This window comes from Meleagris gallopavo, chromosome 7 (genome assembly GCF_905368555.1).
Source record: "Meleagris gallopavo chromosome 7, MGAL_WU_HG_1.1, whole genome shotgun sequence".
Classification (NCBI taxonomy): Eukaryota; Metazoa; Chordata; class Aves; order Galliformes; family Phasianidae; genus Meleagris; species Meleagris gallopavo.
In genome coordinates, this window is record NC_139410.1 from 23266958 (window position 1) to 23282075 (window position 15118).

General features: G+C 43.6%; 1 protein-coding gene across 18 annotated transcripts in view; it reads left to right on the forward strand.

The window, feature by feature from the left end:
- The window catches only part of BIN1 (bridging integrator 1), an 87333-nt gene extending 75625 nt beyond the window's left edge, over positions 1 to 11708 (forward strand). For 12 of the 18 annotated variants that reach the window (XM_085228871.1, XM_085228856.1, XM_085228859.1 and 9 more), the window contains 5 exons: positions 2945 to 3037; positions 3802 to 3912; positions 4645 to 4746; positions 5835 to 5885; positions 8020 to 11708. In XM_085228871.1, coding sequence (XP_085084997.1) covers positions 2945 to 3037; positions 3802 to 3912; positions 4645 to 4746; positions 5835 to 5885; positions 8020 to 8127 — 465 coding nt within the window. In that variant the 3' untranslated portion in view covers positions 8128 to 11708. The remainder of the gene's footprint in view (positions 1 to 2944; positions 3038 to 3801; positions 3913 to 4644; positions 4747 to 5834; positions 5886 to 8019) is intronic. The other 6 variants (XM_085228860.1, XM_085228870.1, XM_085228864.1 and 3 more) reach the window with 1 other exon arrangement.
- Positions 11709 to 15118: the final 3410 nt, after the last annotated feature.

Sequence of the window (15118 nt, forward strand, 5' to 3'; positions counted from 1 at the left end):
CCCAAGGACTCACAGCAGCCAATGCTCTCCTTCACGTGAGTCTGTTGAAAGATGTTTCCCTTGAGTGTTTTATCAGCCTTCAGTGTTTAACCTGTCATTTCCTTTTATGGGCGTTGTTAGTCTGTCAGGGAAAGAAAAAAAGTCTCTGCATTGGCACTTGAATTGCCATTCAATTCACTGTATGTGGTGTAGTCTAGGGTGCAAAAGGTATTTAAAGTTGTTTCTTCCATTTTGGAAACCGATTTCATCCAAAGGACAGTTTAATCAACTAGGGAATGCTGTTACAGCAAGAGGCTCTCACCACGCCAGTTCCCACCTGAACATACCATGCACTGTTAAAGGACAGAGCTCCCTATATCTGGGGAATTCTGTCTCCTCAAGCCTTCTGGAGTGTTTTTGCTCTAATGTTGTTCTTAGATGGTGATGAGAGATCTGTTGGATGATTACATTGTCCCATATGTTATGGAGTTAATAACTATAGAAATTTGGAACTTGCTTAATTCTGCAGGCAAGTAGACTTGTATTTTGTTTGTGTGATGCTGCTGTTGGAACAAACAAAGCTTTCAAACTGGCAGCAGCAGTGAGCAATTCTCCCTCTTCTTTCCATGACTGCAAATGTTTTTATAGACTTTGGCATGCCTACAGGTACATAAAATAGAAGAATAAGTAGCTGACATAAAAATACCTTTTGTTGAAATACAGGGAATTAATTTAAATCCAATTTCTCTATTTACTAAATACTGTTTTTGCAAATCAGCTGCTGTAAGAAATCTGTGGCTCAATATGGGCTGCTTTTCACCTGTCCACATAAAAACTATGCTCGGCCAGATAGAGTTGTGCTGGCATCTGTCCCAATTCTGGTTGCATTGAGTCCAGATAAAAGGCAACCTGGGAGCAAATCTAATTAAACAGGAGAAGCCTTTGTAGTATTTAATATGCATACATTTACCTTACCTCTGCCAAAGCTGCTCTGGGAATCATCTGCTGGATGGGAGCAGGTCTGCTATTTATAATATCCTCTGGCAATGTCAGCCTGCGGGCATGCTGATGAGGGAATATGAGGAAGGATGTGTCAGGAGAGGAAAGCATGTGTTAAATGGCACCGTTGGAGCAGCTGAAGTAGAAGTGATGGCTTTTGGTTAAGTAAAGATATTTCTTTCTTGATTATTTCTGCTGTTATTGGGAAACCACTTGGAGAGTTGTGCCAGTATGTATCTAGTAGTCAGATCAGTATGGAGTTGGGGTTAGCATGGCTGTTGCTTTACACAGCGTGTGCATCCTTTGGTCTGGCCCAGGTTAATTCAGAGAGCATTGAGGTTCACTCGCTTGACTGGTGCTTCACATCTCCTGCAGTGAAGGCACAGACAGCTTGGCTTGGTGTCAGCCCAGGTCTGATGAAGGAAGATGGAAGAAAGGTATGGTGAAGGAAGGACGCGCAGAGCATGGCTTAAAACTTGGTGGATCTGTGCATTTTCTTGTTGTTCTTATGAGGATGAGGAAACCTCGCTGTCTGAAGGATGAGTTTGGGATCAGTCCACAGACTGTTTCTGGGCTTCAGTCACTGTTGGTTGGCTTGGAATGTCTGCAGAGCCCAGATTCAACAAATTATCTGGGAAACTGTTGAAAGCTGGAGGGGTTCACCGATCAATTGAACCTGGCCAGAGTGCTTATATAGGGCTGGGACTAGGAGAATTGCAATAGTAGGATATCTGGACAGTGTATTACTTTGAACATGGTTGTATTTGGAGGTACGTGTGTTTACTAAATGTATGAATCATGCAGGCATGTAAAAACTTGTTTATTCACGTGTTAAAAATGGGAAGTGTCTCTATTAGCAGTCTCTGTTGTGCAAGTTTGAAGCAGGAGTCTAGTTAGGTTATACAAAGAGTTGTCTATGCTATGATTGAATAAATATAGATAGGCAGTGAGTACTTCCAGGCATTAAATTAGAAAACAGACCTTACTGGACCCATGAGATTCTTGTCAGGAGTCTTTCTAATCCTGTCTGGCTGGAAGTATTAATGCTTTCAGATCCAGCTTAATTCCTATGCTGCTGCAGTTTCTGGGAGGGGCAAATGAATGTCTTTATTTTTGCATTAAAACAGAGCTAGCCTGGCTTCAGTGTGAGACCAAAAGTTTGAAGCTCTGGATGAGTACTAGAGCTCATTCTTTGCTCTGCGTGGAAGCTTCAGTCTCCATACTTCCGGAGCAATCTCTGCTGGGCAGTGGTTTGTAAGTGATGCTGAATAGTTCCTCCTGGTGGAGGTAGCTTTTGTGCATTAGATTCTTCCCTACCCATCACGCAGACACCATGTAGAATAGTCATAGCAAATTCTTACAGACAGAATCCAAATTCACGACTCTTTGGGCCTGTCCAAAATCAAACTGGATTAAAATCAGCATAGTTTTCAGTTGAGTTTCATTCAAAGCTAATGTCATGAAGATGCTAGGTCCACACAAAGTTCCACATCTGGACACGTTATTACCATGCTCTTCTTTTTCTGGGAGTATATAAAGGCTCAAATGTTCCTTGATTATTGATGCTTGGAAATAGCCTATTGATTGATTCCTGTCTGTTGGCACGTAAGCAGTCCTGCGTATTCACATGCAAGTAGAAACCTAATGTAATAACAGATACTGTGTATGTAAGTTAGTATGTTCAATCCTGAAAAGAAAGGCATACAGGTTCTGGGAATTGCATTGTTTCTTCCGCAGTATTGTCTCTTGTGTGGCTGAGAGGGGATTCGGGTTTTACTGTGGTTTCTCTAGGCTGCAGAGAATGGGGAGGCAAATGTAGTGAGAACTGAAGTTCTTCACCTGTTTGTCAGCAGATGGCAGCAGTCAACCGTGTAGAGAACACTTGGACAGACTGAGTTGTACTTTCTGCACACAGACATGACGGTAATGAGAGTAACTCTCCACTTAAATGGATTCTGTGTTGCAGCCTACAGAAGCAGCCCATGCAGGAGCTGAAGCAGCTGGATCTGAAGCAGCAGCTGGAGCTGAAGCATCTAAAACTGAAGGTGATTCAGGATCGGTAAGTACCTCAAGAGAAAGTAGTTGCTTTTCTCCACCACTTCTCTTTGTCATGCAGCCGACATATGGGAAACTAGGCTGAGAAAAGAGGTTTGCAATGGCTTGGAAAAATGCATCCCTGCCGCTTCAGCGGTTACAATGGTCTTACTCAAAGCCCAGAGTTAGCTGTTGTATTTTCCCTGTATGATACTTAGGGATAAGCTCAGCTGGAAGATCTTTAAAAAGAACCATCTATTTGTTCATGCCATGAAGCCAGCCCACAGCCCTTCTGTATTAAGCTCCTAAGAAAGGAGATGGGCACCTCCTTTCCCACTACACCTCCCTGAGCTCTGCCTACATCTCCTGAATAACCAGATTTCCTCTCTTTTGACACTATCATGTTTTTAGGGGCTGGAGTAGGTCCATCTTATGGCTGCTTGGTTCTTTATAGATTGTCACTTGTGACTTGTCAGTTCTTCATGGACTTTACAAGAACTGCTTTGTGACTGCATTAAATGGAAAATGTTGCAAGTCTGGTCCCAGAAAAATGCTCTAAATCCTCCATGAACTCTGCAGCCGTAAGCAAAGGAGGGCAGCAGTCTTTACTGTCCTTTGGGGAGTGTTCTTGTCACTGTTGAGAAAACCCACTGAAACTTTGGACAGAGTTGGGATTCCCAAGTAGGTTACGGATAGTTTTGATGTGAATCCTTCAGTATGGATCAGTGAGCTGCTCATCTTGGATTCTTTCTCAATGGTCTCTTTCTTTCCCTGGCTGCTGCCTACCAGAGCTCTCTGCCCGCTGTCGTTGTGGAGACTTTTCCTGCTACTGTCAATGGCACCGTGGAAGGAGGAGCCTCCTCTGAAAGAGCTGACATGCCCCCAGGATTTCTGTTCAAGGTGAATGCGTGCTGGTGGGGCACCAAGTTCCTGATGATTTTGTTCCTGTAGCAGTTTAACTACATTCACTAAGCGTGACCATGGGCTGTTTCACATTGAAAGGCCTTGGTAGCAAGACAACCCAAATGCATCATGCCCTCAAAGTGAGAAGTGACAGTCTCCTTTTTTGTTTGTCTGATCTGTTGTAGGAATTTTTATTTTTATTTTTTATTTCCTCATACTGCTGCTTCTGGGAAATCCACCAAAAGCAGAAGGGTGGCTAAACTTGAAAGAATAATAGGAGGGTCATTACATTCTGACTGATAATGGGCAGAATTATAGTCTAATAGTTGCATATTATTGTAGTAGTTGAAGTGAAGGGCTTTGGCTTGAAGCAGAAAGACTGTAACACAGGAATTGTTAGGAGATGGGATGCAAGAAAGAGAAAGAGAAATACAACAGGAAAAAATCACTTGAAGTTCCAAACTGATGCTCTTATATCAAACAGGGAGAGTAAGCATGGGTGACAGAGTGGGGAGGCTCTAATACTCTTGAAGTCCAGATGCTGAAAGAATACAGGGCACCACTTGAATGAATGCAAATCTTAGGCCTGCACCATGGGAACACCTTCCATCTAAAGGAAGGACGTGCAGGTGCTGATGCATAACTAATTGAGTGAGTCACCAAGGATGCTCCTGTGGCTGTGCTGGTTGGTATTAACACACTTGTGGCTCTCCTCTTTTTTGGCTATAGGTCCAGGCTATGCATGATTACACAGCTACCGACAGTGATGAGTTGCAGCTGAAGGCCGGGGATGTGGTGCTTGTGATTCCATTTGAGAACCCTGAGGAGCAGGTGAGCGGGGAAGACTGGGTGTGTGCCTGGGCTGGGATGAGCCAAAGGGATTTCTGGAGCTGCTTCTTCCTCCACTAACAGTCTGGCTGTATGCAGAGTCATCAGTTTCTGGCTGGGAACTGGCTGCAAAGCCAGTTGTTCCTGTCCTTGTCTTCCTGCAACAGAGGAAGACTGTGCTTGTGACTGGAAAGCAGAGACATTATCCTGCATAAAGCATGCGAAGCAGCCATAGTGTCCTGCTCTTATCAGGGCATCTGAGCTAAGGCAATGGCTTTCTTGATGGGGTGCCCAACAGAACCCTTTCTTAGCTCCTGATCTTCATGCACAGAATCTGTAACCACTGCAGTGCAGATTGTGGCACAGGCAGGAACAACCCAAAGTTTTCTGAAAGATAGTGTGTGGCCAGGAGATGGCAGCAGAACCACAGGCTGGAGCAGGATGCCCAACTCCAGAGAACATTCCCCCTGTCCCGCTCTGGCCTGGATTTAATTGGCAGTGTTTTTTCTTTAATCTCAGCTATTTCTAAAAGCCTCGAGTAAATCCTCCTCACTTGCTATGTTTGAGGGCTTCCAGCTGATAGAGACTGCAGCAGTTTTACTGTCTTGGCTGAGAGAAGTGGTGATTTTGTAAAAATCAAGCTCAGACCTCAGATTTTCATTTGGAAAAGGAAGGGAATTCTTCCAGTTGATTCATAAGTTACTGCCTCTTTGGGTTTGACAAGATTAGCGTTTCAGAAGGGGTAAAGGAACAGTGTAGTTCAAAGATGATGTGGTTCATGTGGCTCAGCTATTGACTTTGTGAGTTACAGAGGGAGATATTGCTGCTGCTTGCGAAATGGGATCTGTAATATGTTGGTATTTCCCACAGCGCAGAATGCTCTGTGAGGAAGGGTTGTATGGGAAGAAGCAGTGATTCCTTCCACAGACAAGACTCTTCAGTGGGTGGGACTGCCCTGCGCAAGCATTTATGAGCATTTCCATCTTGTAAGGCTTTTTGGATGGGAAATGAAGGGCAGCTCCTCTGCTTTCAATGGTAGGAGATGACATTTATGGAACAGAGTTTTTCAATGCCCTATGTTTGCACTCTAGCTGGATGTGGGTGCAACAGCCATGAACTCAAGACTCTCCAGGCTGCAGAGGGTGAGCTCTGAGTGTTGCTAACAAACACTGTAGCTGCACTGAAGCCCTCTAACCCTCTACAGTGTATAGTGTGCTACAGCTCACTTCCCTAACCCTTACCATACCCAGCCAGAAAATCTTGGCTGTTAACATGTGCATGAATTGTGCACGTGGGTGGAGAAAGCCTAGGATAATAGACTGTGAGCCATGTCCCCATCTTGCAGCTTAGGTGTCTGTGTTCATCAGGCAGGTCTGGAGTCATCTCCCTTGACAGAAGGCATTGAGGGCAGTAGTGCTTCTAATCTGGCACTTCACATGATATTAGGAGTACTCAGGAGTCAGTCTAGGTCCTGGTGTCTGATCCCTATAGCTGAGGTGACCCTTTTGAAGCCGGATGCTGTGGGAGTGATGCATGCTGTATGGCACATACACTAGATGCAAATGGATGAGCTTTTGTGCTTGCTGTGCTGTGAGCTTGGAAGCTGCCTTCCAGGCACTTGTGCCCAGCGCCTTCTGCCTAGTAGTTTGTCTTCCTGATTTATGGCATGTCAGTCTGTCTGCAGCCCCTGCAGCTGGCTTCTGCAGATGGGCTCCTGACTCACGTCGTTCCCATGACATCCCCTGAATGCTCAACTCTAAGGCAGCAGCAAGGGCTGTCTGAGCCTGCAGGCACCCAATGCAGCCTGCATGGAGCAGGGAACTCAGGTACAGCGGCTGGTCTGTACTGCTGCCACTTGGAAACACACAAGCATGAGAGCAGAAGCAATAAAGTGGCAGTAGAAAGCAGTACATGCCCCATGGATCACCCCTCATGTGGGCTGCAATGCTCCTGCACTGTGCAGGTATGTTTTTAAATAATATGTTTGAAGGGAGGCAGTGCGTGTCATTGTGAAAATTCACAGCTAACTCCTGCTGGTTCCAGGAGCGTGTCAGAACAACTGTGTGAATTGCATACAAGCACGCCCCATTTCTCCACAGCTTAGAGCATCTGGTTGCCTGAGTATTTCTGCTCTGGCAAGTTATGAAGCTGAATGTGTTGACATAGCTCTAAATGAGCCTGGTGTATGCTTTGCCTAGAGGAGCAGATGCAGAGCAAGCTGTTAAGTTTGAAGGCAGTGGTCCCTCATACAGCTCCATTGCCTTATGCTGTGGTCTTGACGCATAGGCTGCCCCACTGCAAATGGCATGCATGAGCACTTGCAGGTTGCAGGGGTGGGTGGCATGCAGAGGTGGGAGTAGTTCAAGGCATGCATTCAACAAGGTAGCTGCATATCTGAGCCACAAACAGTGCAACCATCTCACCTTGAATATCTCATTTCCGTTGTGTACTTCAGATTGAGTAGAAATCTCAGTGTTGAATGCTTTGCAGAGAGCACGGAGATGGAAGGAAGTCTGGTTCTTCTTCTGAGCAGGTTCTACCAGGCAGGACTCCGTTTGCTTCAGTGATAAGTCATCCCTGTTTATAGAGGATTGGGTTTAATATCTGTGGGTTTAATGGCTAGGAAGGATGCTTGTATATAGGGAGTTTTTCCAACCACATTTTGCATCAAGCTCAACAGCTTGCGTGATTTTGGGATTAGATGTTGAGCTCCTCAGCTCTCAGTTCTCTTAGACCATGTTTGCATTATAGCAAGACTCATTTTGTCTGTGTAAGCCACGTAAAATGCTACTCAAACAGGAACAGAAGATGAGCACTTCCAGAGCACCAGAAAATGGGTCTTTCTGAAGACCTGTGCCTTGTGGAGGTGCCCATCTCTTTCCTGATGATGGAGAAGATCAAACCCATTGTGTTTAGGTAGTGAAAGGTAGGGCAGATGATTGGATCCCCTTGCTCCAGAGAATGTCTCCTGCTGCACTGGATGTAAATAATGACATGTTAATGACATGTTTCTATTGCACTTGTGGACTGTATACGTTTCATTGCTTCCAGATGCTCTGGGTCAGACAAGTTTTAGTGCTGACTTTGGAATGTGGCCTTTTCTTTTTAAAAGGAAACAAACACTCGTCTCCCTCTCCTCAATCCTCTACCTGGATCATCTCCAAGCCAACCACGAGCATGGCTTCAGTGTGCCTTGACATCTCCTTGGCCTGCACTCTGAGAAAAATCCTCACTCTTATCTCTCCCTCAACATCTCATCTCTGTCTTCTCCTCTAGGATGAAGGATGGCTGATGGGTGTGAAGGAGTCTGACTGGATCCAGCATAAGGAACTTGACCAATGCCGAGGGGTTTTCCCAGAGAATTTCACAGAGCGGGTGCAGTGAAAGCATGAGCCCGCCAGCCACATTTCTGCTGGAAGAAAGCAAGTTTTCTGGTAGATAATTGAAAAAGAGCAGTAAAAACAAAGAGAATTCTTAAGGAACAGAAGCCTGAAAAAATTGTCAACTTAAAGGGTGTGTGCTTTTCAAAGGGCAAGGTTTCAGAAGTAAATTGCAATTCAAAGCGTTATCAAAATATATAAATACTACTAAGGCAGACCAATTACGCTCTTCCTCCTTTGGTTTAACAGCGTTTGAATTCAGAGGACTGACACAGAAGCAACTCAGTGTGGTTCTTTAAATGCTGCATTGACTGAATTGGCGCGATGTCAGTCCAACCCCTGGAAAGGCAGCGTTTGTCTATTAGCTTGAGAGCAAAAGCTGCATTTGCTCTTGGGTGGGTTCACCTGTTTTGTCTTGAAGGCGGCTTGCATGGCAACTAGAAAAATTCAGCCTTCCCCACAAGATCAACCTACAGTAGGCCAAACTTCCTGTGATGCTGTTGAAAAAAATATTTAGTGTATAGTGTTCACCAATCCAATGTATGTGTGTGTATTTTATTTTCTTCCTTTAAGACAGTGTTATACAAACTAATTTTATATGTGTAGAGAAAGGAGAAACTATGTGGTAATGACATGGAGGTGAAATGTGTCAAGCTGTGCTCAGTCCCAAGTTCTTTCAACTGCAAGCATCTAAATTCTCACAGTAGTGTATTGGCCTGTGAGAGCTAAAGGGAATGGAGGAATTGAAGAGGACAAACAAGACAAAATAGCAGATGACATCTACCTGATGGAAATGATGCCCTGCCCCCACAAGCCCTGTAGGCACTTTCAGAAGAGTTTAAATTCGTGTAGATGGAGGATAGCTCTCAAATCTGAAAGGAAAATGTGTTTTTAAAGAAAATTTAAAGAAAAATATTCTTCTGAAAGGATGTCTTAAGAAAAAACACTGAGGAAACAACATCTGCTTTCTGTTTTTAATTGGCATTGTTATCTGTGGAATGGTATTTTTTTTACTTTCCTTTGAAGATTTCTGTCAGTGAACTATTGTTAGATCAGCTTTCTCCAGTGCTGTGCTGGTGATGAAGTTAACCTCTAAGAAAACTGGACTCTCAAAGTACTCATTTAAAATGACTGCATGACTTCTTGATATTTTAATGCATTAGAAGAGGAAGGCAAGAATATCAAAGTGTCAGTGTCAAGAGGACACTCTGCAGTCTAATACTGATGCTGAGACCTTTCCTAGACCTTTCCTATGCTCCTGTTTGTTTTTGAGTTTTGTTTTTTAGTTTAAACAAGCAGATGACAGAGCTGTTTCAAAGTGCATATTATACTTGTTAAAGTAAGCCGGTCTGACCCTCCAAGACTCTGAAGTCCAACAAATGTACTTTAAACTTTACTTGAATACTGATGCAGCTGGCAAGCAGGTCAGGCTATTATCTCTATTTTTTTTTTTTTAAATGACTTCCCACCCTTCCTCCTCCACAATCTTTTTGCCTTGAAGGGATTTTTAACAGTAAGGTTAACTCCTGCTGTAAAGGGACAGGATCATTCACGGAAATAATCTTGTTATTAGGAGCAGGCTTTTGTCAGAGTTGTGCAGGGTGCTGACACACACTACTGAAAATCCCACCTTTTCTCATCTGCTTTAATTACTTGTAGGACAACAGAAAAAAAAATACATTGTAGGGCAAAAATGCTTTTGTTTTATTTTTTTTAAGCTTTAATTCAGAGCAAAGGGTCAGATTTTGATCAAAATTATATTGTTGTAAATGCAAAAGTTGCCAGAGTTCTTTCTGCTTTCACCTCGGAAGATAGCTTGTGTTAGTTCTTTTACAGCAATATAACAGGCATCAAAATCTGTCCTGTATATCCAACTCCATCTCAACAACTTTTTTTTTTTTTTTTTTAAATAAACTTGAGGAAATCTTGTTTCTCATCGCTGTTAAATCCCCAGTAGTACTTAAGAGTAATTGCACGCAATACAGAAGGACTGGACTCCACAAGTGGCAGTATGGTGAGCCATTGCTTTAGAATACTGCGCTATTTGGATTATTGTTTTTTTTCTCCAGGGTTGTCGTTATTATTATTACTTTTTCTTTCCAAAGTATCTATTTTTATGCATCTGTGACTCTCATTACTCCTTTAAGGAATATTCAGAGAAGAAAAATATACATTTAAATATACATAGAAATATATATATATAAAAAAAGCAGGTTGATCCAATTAACATAATGCCGTCAGCTTAAAATGTTTATTTTTATGCAAAACCTGTGGATTATTGTTTTTTAAAAAAAGACAAGATTCTAAGTACCAGAGCTGTGATTTTTTTTTTTTTGTCTTGCAAGTAATTGTTCTAGAACACTTAGCTGTGCTGATATCTAATTTATTGTGGGTTTTTTGCTGTTGTTGATGTTGTCTTCTGCTGTGTTTGAACCAGATGACTGTCCCAACGTAAATCCTTGTAAGGCCTTTTCTTTTAATTGAGCTTGCAAAGCAACTATCCAGTACTGTATTATCCCTGCAGAAGTGGTAACACTCTGCAAAGAAGGGATGTTGTTTTCAGGTCACGTGATTGATGCTCAAGTATTGCTAGTGGAGAGGCTGGTACATCTTTCTCCATTTGCTTCCTTGCACCCACAATCCCCATGCCCCCCCCTTGCTTAGAGCACATAGTGTGGGTTACCTAGATTTTGCTGTGCTTGCAGTATCACATCACAGATTCTAAAAATGCAGGATTGGGCCCACAGGTTGTAAATTGCCTTATATGAGAGTAGGGTGGTATAGCAAGAAGCTTGTAAATGGCAGTATTCTTTGGAATCATCTCTTTATCTCCTGGGTTATGTTCAGCCCATAAACAGGCACATCTCCTCCGATTTTCAGGTTTTTTTTTTTTATCTGCTAAATAATTTGATTTTTGGTTAGTATTACCTGGTGAAATAAAATTCCCATTTTCCTTTGGCTTAGGACTGATTTAAATAGAAAGAAGGACAGTAAACTCCCGAAGTAGGCTGTGCCCACAAGTGGTTTTTCAGTTTGCAGGCTGAACTGAAAAATCTGGGGAAAAACGTTGTAAGGGTGGCCTGAAGCAATAAGGGTGACCTGAGACAAGTTTATTTTGTTTTCATTTTCTCAGTGAAATGAAAAAGGGAAAAATCAAAACATTAAGAAAAAAAAATCCTTTCAAACCAAAATGAAGCATTGCATTTTTAGGGTTGCTTTTTCACTTTTTTAAAAACGTTACGACTTGGGCTATAAAAAGTTGATTTGAGGCACAAATGTGAAACTTGTTCTGAAAATGCTGAAAGAAAAATGTTTTATTGTTAATAGTGTTTTTGCCTTTGCCTTTTTTTCTTAGTCTGACAAATAGTTTCAGTTAACCCTTATTTCCGTTTTTGGTGAATGCATTGTCCATTGAAGAGATCCCAAAGAAGCCTATTGCCCAGTACTGCTCCAATGACAGGTACACTGGACACATTTCAAGGATTACCTGGTATTCATCCCAACAAAGCTGCTGTTTCCCCATCTAATAATCTTCCACTGGATTGTTTTACTGTGTGAACAATAAAAGCATCTTTCAGCCCTTGCCATTGACTGGTATTGTAACTTGATTTAGACATTCTTGCTCTATCAGTCTCAGTTTGGACATAGACTTCCGACTTTAGATTTATAACATTTCTCCAATTTGAACCTAACCCCATTGTGCAGCAGGAATTCTCAATTGCCCAAGTGATAAGAGAAATAAGGCATTATTCTTTTTCCTTTTTTCTCCCTCTCAGCAACAATAGTAATAGACATTTACTAGATATAGAGTTAGAGAAAGAGATCCTGGGGTAATGATGAATGTATTGTTCCACATGGGACTCCTGCCTGCTCTGTGTTGCTTTCCATGGGCATTCCTCAGCTGCCTGCTTTTACCACCTTTGCATTTCTTGACTGTGGAGGTCATGCATTAAATGGGGTTGTACAGGCTTCATTCCAGGTGCCCAGAGTGATCTGTTTGCCAGTCACTGGCTCTGTTTTTCCTGTTCACAGGTGCAGTACACTTTCCTGTTGAAATGTCCAAAGACTGCAGCCCAGGTAAACAGCCCCAGGTCAAAGGGGTCTTTCTTTTATAGCCTGGAGCATTGTAAGGGCTCCATTTTTCTGCCTGGAATCAGGTGTTAACTCAGTTTAGTTTTGCAATGGTGTTTTGAAGGGAAAAGGCCCAAGGCACCTTCTGCTCCCTTAGTATGACCGTTGACCCTACTCATAGTCTGACCTTGAGGTGCAGTTGGCAGAAACACTACAAAATAGATGAGAGCAAAATTACCAGAAATATTGTGGTGCTGAAGTGCTCTTGACTTCAGTTAGCCTCTATGTCAGAATGCTTCCTGCCCCCTTCCTTTTCTCTATGAGGATGATGTTAGTGTAGGACATTTCCCACCAGCCTGAAGCACAGAACTAGAAGATGCACAAACTTGTGTCCGTCAGCAAATCCTGTGCAGTGCAGCTTGATAATGCTGATAGCAGGAAAACTAGCAAAAGCTTTTCTTCTCTGGGCTGCCAAAGGAAGCTATTTCTTGCCACAGCTGGCACAGGTGCTAGCATATGGAAGCTGAGATTAGAAGGTCATTTCAGAAATTATATTTATGGAAATAAGTGGAGAAAATACAGCTGTTAAGACTGATCTGTATGAGCTTGTATTTTGATGTGTCTCAGAGCTATAATTCCTTCATGTGTTTTACAGTGTATTCTACTATTCCTGTCCCTAGTCTGCATTTCATGTAGATGGTCCCTACATGAATCTTGCCAGATGCACTTCTGGGCTTATTGCTTCTCTTTAACTGAATTAAATTGCAATGACTTTGGCAATGTACTGGCAATTTCTTTTCCTTCTGTTAATTCAGTCTCTGGATTTAACCATGATGACCTGAGAAATGTTTGGGTTTGGGGTGGTTTTTTTTTTTTTTTATTAATTATTTTAATTCTTGTTCAGCTTTGTTTAAACAAAATAATTCCCATTGTATTCAGAGCTGTGACGCCCAGTTCCAGTGACAAGTACTAGATGGATTTGTCCCATTTTGTTTCTTGGCGATGTTGAGAAATATAATTTGTGTCATCCTAAGACCTGTGTCATTTTTTCTTTCCCTCTCTCTCTCTCTCTCTCTCATTTTCCTTACCTGAAATAATTCAGAACAATTTAGTACTTCTTTCTCCTCAGAGAGGTGAGTAACTTCAAAGAGCTTGGTCTGCCTAGATGCCATTAAGGCTGGGATTTTGTACAATTTCGTGGGATAGAAAAGATAATGCTGGACCTTCCCTGAAGAAGTACAGCAGGAGAAGATTCTATTCCAGCAGCAATCTGTTCTGGTGTGTTGTAAGGACCTGACACCAAGTGAGTGCAATCACTGAATAAAATCCTTAAGGTTGGAAAAGACCACTAAGATCATCTAGTCCAACGGTCCATTTACCACCAGTATTGCCCACTAAATCATGTCCCTCAGTACTACCTATATCCTTTCCTTGAACACCTCCATGACTGGGGACTCCACAATTTCCCTGGGCAATCTGTTCCAGTGCCTGTTCACTCTCTGAGAATACATGGAAAATGAGAGATTGTTGCTTTCTAATAGCAAGTAACCCCAGGGTGCTACGATTTTAATCCCTGAAGGCAACTTTGTTGATAGGACAAGCACTGTTCACAGCCAACTGTTTCAGGGCCATTCTGTCTGTTACAGCCAGGCTCTGTGCAACAGTGCTCAGGGCACGGCATGTAAACAGTGAGTGCTGGCCAAGAATTGGAATGTGACCTGATGCAAACTGGTGCCAATTAGTACTTTGATGAATGGACTGCCAGGCTGTGAGTTTGCATGCGGGTGTGCAGACCTTGGAGCCAGGCAGCGTGAGGAGAGGGCCGGGCAGCACTTGCAGAGCCAGTGTGAGGAGTGGGCCAGGCAGCTCTTGTGTGATTCCTACATTTCCAGATGGCTGGAAGGGGTTAGTGCCTTTAGTCTTTCACCTTGGTGGCACTTGGTTGGACCTGAACCAAATCCTGCAGCAGGTGGAGGGAAAGAGGCTGAGACTGCTGCTGTGTTTGGCGGCCATGTACAGGCCGCAGCTGCACAAACCCTGGCAGCATAATAAAGCACGGACCGGCTCATGAGCCCTCAAGTCAGCCCTGAGGAGCCCTCACCATGCTACAGGAGAGCTGGGCTTTGCCCTGGGAGCACAGCTGGAGAGGGAAGCCTCTACAGATGGAGAAAGGTAAGGCCTAGTGCCTGGGAGCAGGCAGGCAGGGTCTTGGGCGCTGTTGCCATGGAAATGCATGAAAAAAGGTTGGGGTGTTGGTAGCCCAACTCGCTGAGTGCAGCTGCTCTGTGGTGCCCTCGTGAATGGAGGAGAAATTCCCACTAGAGCAGTCCTTCAGCCCTGTGGCACCTGATTTGAGCCCAGATGCTCCTTAATGGAGCGGGAAGCCTCTCCGTGATTCCACTGGGGGATGAACGCTGGTGTTGGGGACAGCTCTCCGCAATGTCCCGTTTGCTGGGTGGGTGCAGTAGTGCCCTTCACAAAGCAGCACTGCCTCTTCAGCAGGTGTGGGAGCCCAACCCGCCCGCCTCAATCCACACAACCATTAATAACAGCACAGGAATTCAGCAAGTGCCCGTGATTAATTAGCTCATCATGGGCAGCTAATGGCTGCCTCCTCCCCTAGGCCCTGTGGTGCAGGTAATGGAGTTGGCATCGCTCATCACTGGGCTGGGAGGCAGCCAGCTGCCAGGAGCGGCAGGCAGAGTCTACAGGCTGTTCTGATGTGTTGCTGATAAGCATTTGGTGAAGGTTTTTCCCAAATCTAGGGGCACCACAGGCACCCAATTCTCTCTACTGTTTGTTTTTGGAAGTTTCCATCTATGTTTCTTGACTTAGAGGACTGTGGTGCCCGGCACCTTGGGATGGCAGAGCGGTGTCGTAAAGATTCCATGTAAACCAGGCTGGTTTCAGAAATTTAAGTGGTC